General features: G+C 35.7%; 1 protein-coding gene across 1 annotated transcript in view; it reads right to left on the reverse strand.

Annotated features, from left to right (window-relative positions):
• Positions 1–321: 321 nt before the first annotated feature.
• Positions 322–13,862, reverse strand: part of LOC126235914 (probable methylmalonate-semialdehyde dehydrogenase [acylating], mitochondrial) — a 69,288-nt gene continuing 55,747 nt past the window's right edge. The window contains exon 10 of the mRNA XM_049944869.1: positions 322–2,014. Coding sequence (XP_049800826.1) covers positions 1,913–2,014 — 102 coding nt within the window. The 3' untranslated portion in view covers positions 322–1,912. The remainder of the gene's footprint in view (positions 2,015–13,862) is intronic.

Genomic DNA, 13,862 nt, shown 5'->3' on the forward strand with positions numbered 1-13,862 from the left:
ATGAATAAATTGGAAGACATATAGAAGTACTGCTAGGATATTATTAAATGATCAAGAACCCTGGACCTGTTATTTCTACGTGAAAGTTAATTATAAATGTTATTTTTATTCTAATAACACATGATTAATTAATGGCTTGTAGTGATGTGGTCTCAGTTGATATACCAACTAAATTAAGTGACAGTTTTCAGCTGAAACAATCAGTTAGGTACTGTAGCTATGTTAGAGAGCTATTGACTCATACGAGAGTGCTCTGACATACATAATGTTCTTCAAATGATGAATTACGCATACTTGTCTGACAACATTTATACAACAGCATAAATATGACACTGTATTTCTCTTTATTGACATCCATGAAATATTAGCAGGTCCACAAGTTCATCTTTATTTCTGTCAACATGCAATACAGCTCTTTCCCACTCACACCAAACAAATGATACTACATGCAGCTCGCATGAAATGACCAAATTTCCATCTTTTGTTGTTTGGCTTTGCTGACCAACTAAATTGCGTACCTTGTTCAATACATATAATCCACATCTCTGATTATGATTCAGCCTAAGACATCCAAGCCTCTTACTCTCAAGAGTGCCATAGAGTCATGACATCAGATGTGTGCCTACTTTACTGAAAGTCTCATAAGGCATGCTTTACAAGAACTAGAAGTTCAAGACATGAGGAGTCATATTCCTCCCATTCGCTCATTTTTTTGCAGAAAGAAAATTCAAACAGTGTTCAAGATTAATTAGAATGTTTTGTAGCCCACAGTGTACTCTTTGACTTTTTGGTCATAGCTAAATCTGGAATGTTACAAGAGCATGCTGATTAATCAATAATACCAAGGCCTTTTTTTTTTCTTACCTGTAAGTACTCAAATCTATACAAGTATAAGAAGAGAAGTAGCCTAAGTGAGTCTGAAGATACACTTATGCCATGTAAGATCACTTAAACATTTTCATGAATGTCTGAGGTAAAGTCTGGACAAATTATTCAATCACATGTAAATACTTCTTATGAGGAGTTCGCATTTTCTAAAAAAAATATATTTTTACAAATAATTGTCACACACTCAAAATTCTTACATGGTTTGTCTGGATACATGAATATAATTACAGTGTCATACTAAATATGTAAATATCATGTACCAAAAATTACATGTTCTGTGGAAAATGTAGACTAAATGACAATCACTGAAAGCACTTTCTGTAGGAATTCTGTAATACATTTGGGAACATTATCTAAAACCATTTCATCTTACTTCATTCAATGGGCAGAAACCTCTTAAAAATAATGTTTACTTTTTTCTTGTGGCAATAGCAAATTAGTCATTTCTGTAAATTACTTTAAAAATAATTCTTTCTTTAACATATTTACAATGGAAGACTGGTTCTTCAGTCTTAAGTTCGCATGTGGAAGACTATTTACTTTTGAAGTAACATGTGCCTCTGAATGTTCATGGCATGTAAGACCATATTACAGTTAAAATCCATGTACTTGAGGTATGCCACTATTTTGAGATGAATTTGTCATATACAACTAGAAATAAGGACTATATGAATAGCCTAAGTAGTTTCATAAACTCACAGAAGTTTTAACTTGTGAAGAGAAACTTCTGTGAAATTTATCAATACAAATTAAGCGCTTAAAAGCACCGGGACAATATTCAGTCTAAGATAAATAATCGAACATTCACTTTACAGCTATTGATTTGTACATCAATTTAAGTAAGAAATATTCTGTGGAATGAAATCTTTGTCACAAATATTCTGTGCAAAACTTAAATATATTGAAATTCTGAATGCTTAGGTAAAACCTTTCTAGTAGCGTGAAACAACAATGAGAATTCAGCTTCTAAATTAACAGTTCTAGATTCACTGAAGCTGAAAATTATTTCAAGTAGAAATACTTTCTATCGCATGACTGGGAATGCAACAGAAGGCTTGCTGTGTGTGACATCACTCTGATGCCACATCTGGGTAACAGTCTTCACTTGTGTGTAGAAGTTGACACCCTGTTAAAAACACATGAAATCAGTTGCATGCAGTCATGAAAACAATGATTTCTTAAACTTATTTCTTTATTGCAAATTGATGTAAATAAAAACATTTCACTACCGTCTGAATGAATTCAGAACTATGCATACGAGAAGAACAAGGTTTAATGTTCCTGGATTACACAGAAGTGTAACTGATGTCAAATTAAATTGAGTTTGCTATGGTAGTACATATTTTGCAATAACTTAAAGATTCCGAATAATCTGTGGAATATTTTTGTTTATCACACTTTCTTTAAAACCGTTTGTGTGTCATTCACATGGAAAACTGTGTTATTGTGCTATGAAAAAAGATATGATCTGAAAAGAGAAATTCATCCCAGGTTGGTAAAGATTGACAAGGTATCTGCTTCTTAGTTTTTGCATTTAAGAAATAGGTAGCTGAATTTAATTTTAATTCCACTTTTCTTTAAAATTAGCCACGAGAAAGACATTCCAACACTGCAACTACTTATGTCAACACCAAGAAAGTGTGTATGACAGACAATTAAAGCTGTATGAAACAGGTGGCAACAGGCACATCAAAGCATGAACATAGCGCATCCAACATGAAGAATTAACAATGAAAAAAGTTTAGGTACGATGGGTACATTTGTTGAATGTTAGCAAAAACAAGAATAATAAAGAATTTGAACAATCTTTTGTGTGCAGCTAAATAAGAAGGCAGTCCACACAAAAAGCTAAATAGAAAAAAAAAAATGTACTGAAGTCGGAGGCTCTGTATAAAAAGAAGCAACATTTCATCAGCTAGGGAGGTTATGGTAAGTGTTTCCTGGAATGGAAAAGAGAGTGACTTATAAATTTGCAAAGAGTAGCTGCTAAACACAAAGCATGTCTTCTGGGCCAGACAGGGAAAACATTTTCAGAAGAGGACTGGATAAAAAATGAAGTCATTTTCCATCACCTGTCCACAAAGGTGTTATGGCAGTTGGAAACTGAAGGATCTTAAGAGTGAATTATTGAAACGTCTACACTATTCATGTGATTCTGCATCTTCAAACTGCAACCATTCCCAGAAAATGGAGTCCAATATAGAGGTTATGGAAACTGTAGATAGATATTTCAGTATTCTCAGAATTGCACTGACAGAAGAGCCAAGTGCACGAAAATTTAAAGGGGTTACAATAATAAATCCAGCAAGACTGACAACTTTTTGCTGTTATACGTAAAACATTTTTTAAATTTCACTTTATGTATAAAGGAACTTGCAGTGTTGTAAGATGACTGTCTTTTTAATCTGAAACACAATGAGAAACAAATCAATATACGGAGCTCATGGATCTTATTAATATATATCAAGCTATTCCACTCAAAAGAGACTGAAGTAAATAATATGAATGATCAAATTAGTTATTCAAAAGTTTCAGGTTGTTGTCTTCCATTCTATGAACATGATCTACAATAAGGTAAAAAGTAAGAACGGCAAAGAAACAGGTACTTCCAATCATTACAAATAACAGTAAAATCAGGGATGACTTCGTCTAGTCTCTCCTGAATTTGGGTTCTGGGCAACTTTACCACTACCCCTTTAAGTATTTATTAATGATTCTGCCAAAGGTTGCAGTATTTATATCAGGAAACAAGTTTTGAACCTTGCAGGTTCATTTTTAGCCTGCCCTACTGAGGCTATAAGAAACAGTACAGTCAGTGAACAGTGAATACAAAATGGCATTACAATAAAAAGTTCTAATGTAACAGAAATTAATGATTTGCATACAAATATACCAGCACTGACAGTGCCTGATCTAATAATGATCATCAAAGTGGCAACACATGCTTCATAAATGTTTGCAGAATGAATGCCACAATTCCACATGCCTCTTACCAAGCCAAAATTAAACTGGAGGTTAACATAAACAGCACCAGAAAACTTTCGATGGCACCTTTATTAAACAATCGCATTTGTTGCTCAATCACAAATTTCACATTGTACATGCAGGTAGTGGTCTTCCAAAAGTCTACAGACTTAAATGGTTTACATACATAAGACATTAAAACAATACATATCATTTGTTTAGCCAATAACTTTTTTACAAAACAGTTAAATAGCCATACTAAAGCAGTGTCTCGTGGCACAGAATCATACATCTCATCACATGCGACCACCATGTTATGTCTCAAGGTTTGTATTCGTTCATGCGAGTCCTGTTGTCATAAATCACAGAGGATGCAACTCAAGCGTTTTACGTAATTCCAAACATTTTTGCATTACAGGTCATGCACATTTCATGAACAACCTTTTTTCATATAGTGCTCCTATGATTACACCACCAGTCAGGTGCAAACATCATGACCTGATATCATTTGCCAACTAGACATACTAATCCAATTACAAGTGCACTTAAGTGCTCTCCTACAAAACTGTGTTTAAAATTTAAACATCATGATTTAAAGTATTTGCTGACTTGACATGCATATCTAATTATGGATTACATTCAAAACATATGTTACCCACTACAAAGTGCTCTCATATTAGAGGCTGTGCTACATGTCATATGAGAGCACTTTGTTGTGGATATTGTATAATTTGAGTGTAATTTGTAATTAGATATGCATGTCAAGCCAGAAGATATGTTAGATCATGATGTTTGAATTTGAAACACTGTTTTGTGGGAGAGCACTTAAGTGCATCTGTAATTGGATTAACATGCCTAGTTAGCAAATTATGTCAGGTCATGATGTTTGTATTTGACTGGTGGCGTACTCATAGGGACACTAAATGAAAAAGGTGGTTCATGCAGTGTGCATGACTGGCACTGCAAAACTGTTTGGAGTTACATAAAAGGCTTGAATATCTGTATGTCACTATTCATCCTCTGTGATTTATGACAACAGGACTCGCACAAATTTATATAAATTTAGAGTATCTGACAAGGATTTCAATGTAGTCATTCATGACAAGATGTCGTAATGACTCTGTGCCACAAGGCACTGTTCTAGGAGGACTACCTAACTCTCTCCCTCTCTCTCTTTTACAAAGCGTATTGGCTAAACAAACAATATTTATTAGTTTTAAATGTTTTATGTATGTAAACTATTTATGTATGCAGACTTCTGGAAGACGACCATCCATATGTATAACACAAAATTTGTAACGGAGCAACAAATGTGATTTGTTTCATTGTATTTTATATTAAATTTAACCGGTTAATAAAGGCACTGCAACACCCCGTATTTTCATTTGATGCATCCATTGCCTATGGACATGCACTTTAACATAAAGTGCTTGTCTTATGTTCAAATATTTAACAGGGACACATGACACTAGTATTTGTATTTGTGTAATGCTTGTCCATTTGTTGTTGTCATTCACTGTACTGACGTCAGGCTTCATAAAGGTGCTTAAGACACAACTTCATTTAAAACACAACATGCCCACTGCCTGCGGATGGGTGCTTGCACGTGAAGCACAATGCTAGTGCCACTGAGATTCCTGGTGCTGTTGGCTATTTTGAGCTCCAGTTTGGTTTTGACTTGGTAAGAGGCATGCGTAGATTGTGGCATTCATTCTGCAAACATTTATAAAGTATTTGTTGCTAATTTGATCTTTCTTATTAAGCCCAGACACTGTCAGTGTCGGTCTGTTTGTATTCATATTATTAATTTCTGTCACATTTGAACCTTGTATTGTAATACCACTATTGTATTCATTATTCACTTACAACTACATACTGCTTTTGGTAGCCTCAGTAGGCTAGACTTGAAAATGAACCTGTAAGGTTCGAAACTAGTCACCTAATGTAAGCACGGCAACTGTTGATGGAATCTATAATAAACACTATAAGGAATTTAATGAAGTAGCTGGTTCCCTGTCAACCAAGTGCTGAAATGGAGAACTCTGCTCCTTTTCCTAAACTTTACCAGGCCTTTTCCTTCATCACTCTTCCTTCCCTTTCAACCCTTCTGCCAGAAGGAGCCACTGGCTCCGAAAGCTTGTGAACTAATTATTTTTATAAGTGTGTTCTCCTGTTGCCGCTTGGTGAGTAGATTTCATCAATCCAATTACGTTATATTTTCAAAAAATGATTATTTCCATTGACTACTAAAATGTTTATCTACATTATATTTTCACAAAATTTTTTTGCCTCCAGAATGAATTTTTCACTGTGCAGCAGAGTGTGCACATTAAAACTATGTGCCAGACCAAGACTAACTCGGCAAAGGTCATGAGTTTAAGTTTCAGTAAAGCACACACTTTTAATCTGTCAGGATATGTCAATTTTTATTGTTTATTTTTTCTTTTTAATGAATGTTACAGGAAAGATAAAACGATCTGTTTCAGACCAACTATTTCAGACAACAACAGTCACCATAAACCTGCTATTGACAAAACACTTAATTTTGCATTCAGTCCTACTGATGTCAGTATAATTTTACCTTCCTCTGAGCTTTTAACTCACTTTGTAACACTAACACTGAAGCCGATCCTCTGACCTATTTGATTCCCCACATCCATACACTGTCAGTCACAGCCATGTTAAAATACATTAGGAAATACCTAATGCAACCATTTATCTACCAAACCATCCAGTGAAAATATATTACATTTTATACGAATAGTAAATGTTCGCATTATGATCTCATAAATTCACTAGACATGAACACCTACATTTTTCTTTATTAAGGCCAAAGATGGCCCTCACGTGACACTACGGACTGACTCACATTGACAGTCCATACAAACAGAACTATGCACATATCATATTTTGTTTTTCTAATTATATATAGCACAGTCAAAACACAGACGGACGGATGGAAAGACAGACAGAATGCCCTGTGGAGCTTTTACTATAACTAGGACTATTTCACTTCTGTCATATAGATACTTGAAGAGAAGTGTGGGGGAGGGGTTGAGGTCATACTGGAGCTTTAGATTTATACACTAACTGTGACTCAGAAGTCTATATAAATCGAACATTCCAAGAAAATCTGAAGAAAATACACGTTTTGTCTGTCACACTTTGAAATTTTGAAAATAAGATGAAATACAGCTGTTCTGATTCCAATTCCTGCCAAAATGAAGCCATGAACTTTGAAGGTTGTCCAGATTGCTTATCAACTTTTTGAATGGTTTAGAAACTATTTTTCACACACTATCACTGGTGTTTGCAATGACGTAAGAGCACCCATGGATCTTCCTCACATTTCAACAACAAATTGAAGATAATATTTTAATAGTAAGCACTTACAATGTGTTCTGATTTCACTCAGTTGGAGACGTGGTTGTTAAGAAATTAACTTTTCTTGACATGTGGTCCAATAGCAAAACAATCATTTGTTTTGGTCATAAAAGGGAAAAAATCAGTTCTGCTACTCGGAATTTGAGCATTATCATTCTCTTTTGGCCAGTGACACAATTTTTAGAAAATAAGAATGCACCTTTTCAGGCAATAAGAAAGCATTTAAGGGCAAATGGTCACAATAGTGAATGATTTTTTGTGTTGCTTTATACAACACCATTTGCATTACAAAAATAGCTATGAAATGTGTTTAACGTAATAAGCAAAGATATTACAACGGCAGCTTAAAATTACAGAAACGTCACATAACACAACCAAGTACACAAAGTTGCTCTCACATAGAAAGCAGTGCACTTTGTAGCACTTTATAGTCATACATCCTCAGTGTTCAAGGTCAGTTTTATTTTATGCCTTCATCTGAGATGAGATTAATGTGGACTTTGAAAGGTTAGAGAAAGTATTTGATTTTTTTAAGAGTAAATCTGTTTCCTTCCAACTTATAAAAGAGTTCATAGTGCTACCATTGTGAGGCACACAATTATTTGAGCTGTGTGTTTTCTTTTGACACTGACAAGTCCCCAGATAGAAATAATCAATATTTAGAATCAAACACACTACTCATGCTTGATCATACAGAAATATAACACAGCATTAGCAATTTATGACTGCCACAGAGGTACAAGATTTTCATAGTGGGCCAGTGCACACAGGCTATTACTACTGCTAAATTACACTCTGGTATATCGTAAATGTAATAGGACTATTCCATTTCAAATCAGACAAAAAAGAGAAAATTTACATTGTAGTTTTTAAAATCATTAATAATTTTTACATCTGTCAGTTATCAGAAAAGAGAACAATTTCCACAATGTTCTCTCTTAAATGTTTACCAGTTTTTTAATAACAATTTATCAAATTTTGTGTAATTTTCCAACTCCAATAATGGGTCTTACTATATAATGCAAGCACCTTATAGCTGATTTCGGTTAACTATGATACATTTTGAAGCTGAATGTCTGTTGGAGGAATACAACAATAACATAACAATGATTATATTAATCACTAAAAACTTTTCATATATTAAGCATAAACACAATTTTTCATAAAGACTGAACTTACATACACTCAAACCTCTTTTTATTACAAGCCCCTTTCCTGAAATGTGGAAAAAATAATTAAGTAATAAATATTTAGGCTCATTCTGCATTTAGGTTGCAATGGACAGCCATTAAAGATAAGTAGCTGGCAATCAACAATGGATTTGTCATAACTGAAGGATGATGTCACTCTTTTTATTTTTTCTACATCCCTCCATTAAAGATATTATAAAAATTTCACTAATATTTTTAGAGTTCTGTACCTCAATCAGTAAAAACAGAACCATTATAGGATCTCTTTGTTGTCCATCTGTTAGAAACTATTTTTCTCAGCAACAGGCAGGTGTATCAAGTTAAATTTATGTCACATAATAAGACCTACAGTCCCTCGGCAGTATAAAAAACTGAAGCTTCTAATTCAATGGAACCAAAAGATATGGCCATTTATGTTACATATTGAAGAAATGTATGATTAAATAAAAGAAATTATTCAGATAGTGAAGGTAGATGAAAATTTAATAGTCATGGGTGACTGGAATTCGGTAGTAGGAAAAGGGAGAGAAGGAAACGTAGTAGGTGAATATGGATTGGGGCTAAGAAATGAAAGGGAAGCCGCCTGGTAGAGTTTTTCACAGAGCGTAACTTAATCATAGCTAACACTTGGTTCAAGAATCATGAAAGAAGGTTGTATACATGGAAGAACCCTGGAGATACTAGAAGGTTTCAGATAGATTATATAATGGTAAGACAGAGATTTAGGAACTAGGTTTTAAACTGTAAGACATTTCCAGGGGCGGATGTGGACTCTGATCACAATCTATTGGTTATGAACTGTAGATTAAAACTGAAGAAACTGCAAAAAGGTGGGAATTTAAGGAGATGGGACCTGGATAAACTGAAAGAACCAGAGGTTGTACAGAGTTTCAGGGAGAGCATAAGGGAACAATTGACAGGAATGGGGGAAAGAAGTACAGTAGAAGAAGAATGGCTAGCTCTGAGGGATGAAGTAGTGAAGGCAGCAGAGGATCAAGTAGGTAAAATGACGAGGACTACTAACAATCCTCGGGTAACAGAAGAAATATTGAATTTAATTGATGAAAGGAGAAAATATAAAAATGCAGTAAATGAAGCAGGCAAAAAGGAATACAAACGTCTCAAAAATGAGATCGACAGGAAGTGCAAAATGGCTATGCAGCGATGGCTAGAGCACAAATGTAAGGATGTAGAGGCTTATCTCACTAGGGGTAAGATAGATACTGCCTACAGGAAAATTAAAGAGACCTTTGGAGAAAGGAGAACCACTTGTATGAATATCAAGAGCTCAGATGGAAACCCAGTTCTAAGCAAAGAAGAGAAAGCAGAAAGGTGGAAGGAGTATATAGAGGGTCTATACGGGGGTGATGTTCTTGAGGACAATATTATGGAAATGGAAGAGGATGTAGATGAAGATGAAATGGGAGGTATGATACTGCGTGAAGAGTTTGACAGAGCACTGAAAGACCTTAGTCGAAACAAGGCCCCGGGAGTAGACAACATTCCATTAGAACTACTGACAGCCTTGGGAGAGCCAGTCCTGACAAAACTACAATCTTGTGAGCAAGATGTATGAGACAGGCGAAATACCCTCAGACTTCAAGAAGAATATAATAATTCCAATCCCAAAGAAAGCAGGTGCTGACAGATGCGAAAATTACCGAACAATCAGTTTAATAAGTCATGGATGCAAAATACTAACGCGAATTCTGTACAGACGAATGGAAAAACAGGTAGAAGCCGACCTCGGGGAGATCAGTTTGGATTCCGTAGAAATATTGGAACACGTGAGGCAATACTGACCCTACAACTTATCTTAGAAGCTAGATTAAGGAAAGGCAAACCTACGTTTCTAGCATTTGAAGACTTAGAGAAAGCTTTTGACAATGTTGACTGGAATACTCTCTTTCAAATTCTGAAGGTGACAGGCGTAAAATACAGGGAGCGAAATGCTATTCACAATTTGTACAGAAACCAGATGACAGTTATAAGAGACAGGGGGCATGAATGAGAAGCAGTGGTTGGGAAGGGAGTGAGACAGGGTTGTAGCCTATCCCCGATGTTATTCAATCCGTATATTGAGCAAGCAGTGAAGGAAACAAAAGAAAAATTCGGAGAAGGTATTAAAATCCATGGAGAAGAAATAAAAACTTTGAGGTTCGCCAATGACATTGTAATTCTGTCAGAGACAGCAGAGGACTTGGAAGAGCAGTTGAATGGAATGGACAGTGTCATGAAAGGAGGGTATAAGAAGAACATCAACAAAAGCAAAACAAGGATAATGGAATGTAGTCGAATTAAATCGGGTGATGCTGAGGGAATTAGATTAGGAAATGAGACACTTAAAGTAGTAAAGGAGTTTTGCTATTTGGGGAGCAAAATAACTGATGATGGTCGAAGTAGAGAGGATATCAAATGTAGACTGGCAATGGCAAGGAAAGCGTTTCTGAAGAAGAGAAATCACATAACTAATGAGGAGGTATTGAATAGGATTGGGGAGAAGAGAAGTTTGTGGCACAACTTGACTAGAAGAAGGGATCGGTTGGTAGGACATGTTCTGAGGCATCAAGGGATCACCAATTTAGGGCAGCATGGAGGGTAAAAATTGTAGAGTGAGACGAAGAGATGAATACACTAAACAGATTCAGAAGGATGTAGGTTACAGTAGGTACTGGGAGATGAAGAAGCTTGCACAGGATAGAGTAGCATGGAGAGTTGCATCAAACCAGTCGCAGAACTGAAGACCACAGCAACAACAACAACAACAACATTTTGATACTTGCAAACTTTCTCAGCAATACCAACAGCGTACTTCCCAATGACCTAGAATCCATGAAATTTGGCATGAATCAAGGTTTCATTGTAAAAAGAGGGAAACTGTTAATTTGTAATTATATCACACTAAGAAAATATTTGTTTTGTCGTTTATTGTTTGACTTCAATCTTAAAATTAAAATCTTCTCCAAATATCTCGGAGTTTCCAGGACCGATATCTTGCCAGTATCAGTGTTGACAACAGACAAAAACTGTCAAGATTCTCAATTCTTGCGATGATGAACTGTCTATACACATAATTAAGTTTTTAGAGAACTCTCAGAAAATGAATCCTACTCACACCTGGCCATTTTTTAAAATCAAATGTTGAACAAGATGTCAAAAATTTCATTCCATTTAAAATATGAAAAACAATGAAAATTAACAATAAATTTATGTTCTAGAAATATTGTATGAATACCACCTCAAACTATAAAATATTACCTACATTTTGAATTTTATTTGAGAATTTTACTTTGAATAGCTTCTGAGCTACAAGTACCAGATTCACGAGAGTTTAATAAATTATGGCAACTGACCCTTAAAAAACGTGTAAGAATTTGTTTATCACAGCCAGTAGCTTGCCAAAGACATTAACTTGATGTATACTTTGTAGACAGGAAATTGAACCTCCACAAAATGCAAGATTTATGAAGTCCGAAATGAAATGGAACTGCTCAAAAATGCCAAAGCAGACACCATAATCTACAGTTAAAGATATCAAAACCTCAATACTTTTATCACGAGACATTTGCTACTGAATTCTAATGAGTAAACATGCAACAAACATTACAAGTTGGTAAATCAACAGCAAACCAATGCCAACCACAGTGTTTCAGATATCTGTGCGTAAGTCTTTAGAGGAAGAGTGAGAGGTAGTATATGAGGATGTTGAACATGCAATTCAGAATGTAAAGAGACAAAAATCTAAAAATAATGGGAGATTGGAACACTGTAATAGAGGGAAACAAAAGAACATGAGATTGGCAAAAGTAATGAGAGAGAAGAACAACAGAGTTTTGCAGTAAATTCAGCTAGTAACAGTGGTTACAATGTTCAAGAATCACAAGAGCTGATGGTATACCTGGAAAAGGCAATGAGACCCTGGAAGATACCAGCTGGATTAAATCATGGTGAGACCAGATAGGACTAACAAGGGATAATGAATGTCTACAGAGAAGGGCTGCACCAATGGTCACAGGTTTGTGTAATCCCTGTGAGAGTGTCACAAAGGTACTGAAGGAACTGAGCTGGAAGACTCTAAGATACATGTAAACTATCCCGAGAAAGTCTGTTAAAGTTTCAAGAACCAGCTTTAAATTATTACTCCAGGAATATATTACAACCCCTTACATATCACTCACATAAGCAATCAGAAAATAAGATTAGAATAATTACTGCATGTGCAGAAGCATTCAGACAATCATTCTTTCCATGCTCCATACGTGAACGAAATGGGAAGAAACCCTAATGGTTCAAATGGCTCTGAGCACTATGGGACTTAACATCTGAGGTAATCAGTCCCCTAGAACTTAGAACTACTTAAACCTAACGAACCTAAGGACATCACATACATCCATGCCCGAGGCTGGATTCGAACCTGTGACCATAGCGGTCGCACAGTTCCAGACTGTAGCGCCTAGAACCACTCGGCCACCCCGGCCGGCAAGAAACCCTAATACCTGGTACAATGATGATGAATGATGATGATTTGTTTGTGGGGCACCCAACAGCACGGTCATCAGTGCCCGTAGAAAGTCCCAATTTTTACACAGCCCAATTTTTTTACACAGTCCAATCAAACCACTGTCATTGATGATGATGATGATTAAAAGATGAGGACAACACAAAAACCCAGTCCCTGGGGAGAGAAGATCCCCAACCCGGCTGGGAATCGAACGCGGGATGCTGTGCTCCAGAGACAGCAACGCTAGCCACTAGACCACAAGCTGCGGACAAATGGTACAATCAGATGTACCCTTTGCCATGCAACTCATGGTAGTTTGCAGAACATAGATGTAGATGCAGACATAGACAAAATTCTGGAAACATATATTGGGCTGTACGGCATATCCCGGAGGACATAAAGACAATTTAGTAATGATAAAGGAAAAAAAAAAAAGAACTGTCCAGAAGAATCAACATAGAATGAAGTGGGATACTCTACTATCTATGAGTGATGATGAGCATCCAAAGATCTGAGGCCATAGAAACCACAACAATGGACATCACTGTAGATAGTTCTGTTGAAGAGGAATGACATCTCTAAAAAGGACACAAATAGAAGAGGTTGGACAACAGCAAATGTAAGTACAAGAAAGGAACCATGAAGAAATCCCAAGTAACAAAAGGAAGTTACATTTATCAAAGAAAGAAGGAAGTACAAAAATGATCAAGCAGGGATGGGAACATAGCACTTAGGAGTGATATCAACAGCAAGTGCATGGAAAGTAATGCAACAGTCACAAGAAAAAAGTAAAGAAATATAAAAGAAAATGGAAGGACTGTTTCACCACATAGGAAAGTCAAAACCACATTCATTGAAATTAAAAGCAAAGATATCAACATTATGAGTGCAAAAGGAATTACACTGTTAAATATAAAGGAGAGAGTAAAAAGATG

Source organism: Schistocerca nitens, chromosome 2 (assembly GCF_023898315.1).
Source record: "Schistocerca nitens isolate TAMUIC-IGC-003100 chromosome 2, iqSchNite1.1, whole genome shotgun sequence".
Classification (NCBI taxonomy): Eukaryota; Metazoa; Arthropoda; class Insecta; order Orthoptera; family Acrididae; genus Schistocerca; species Schistocerca nitens.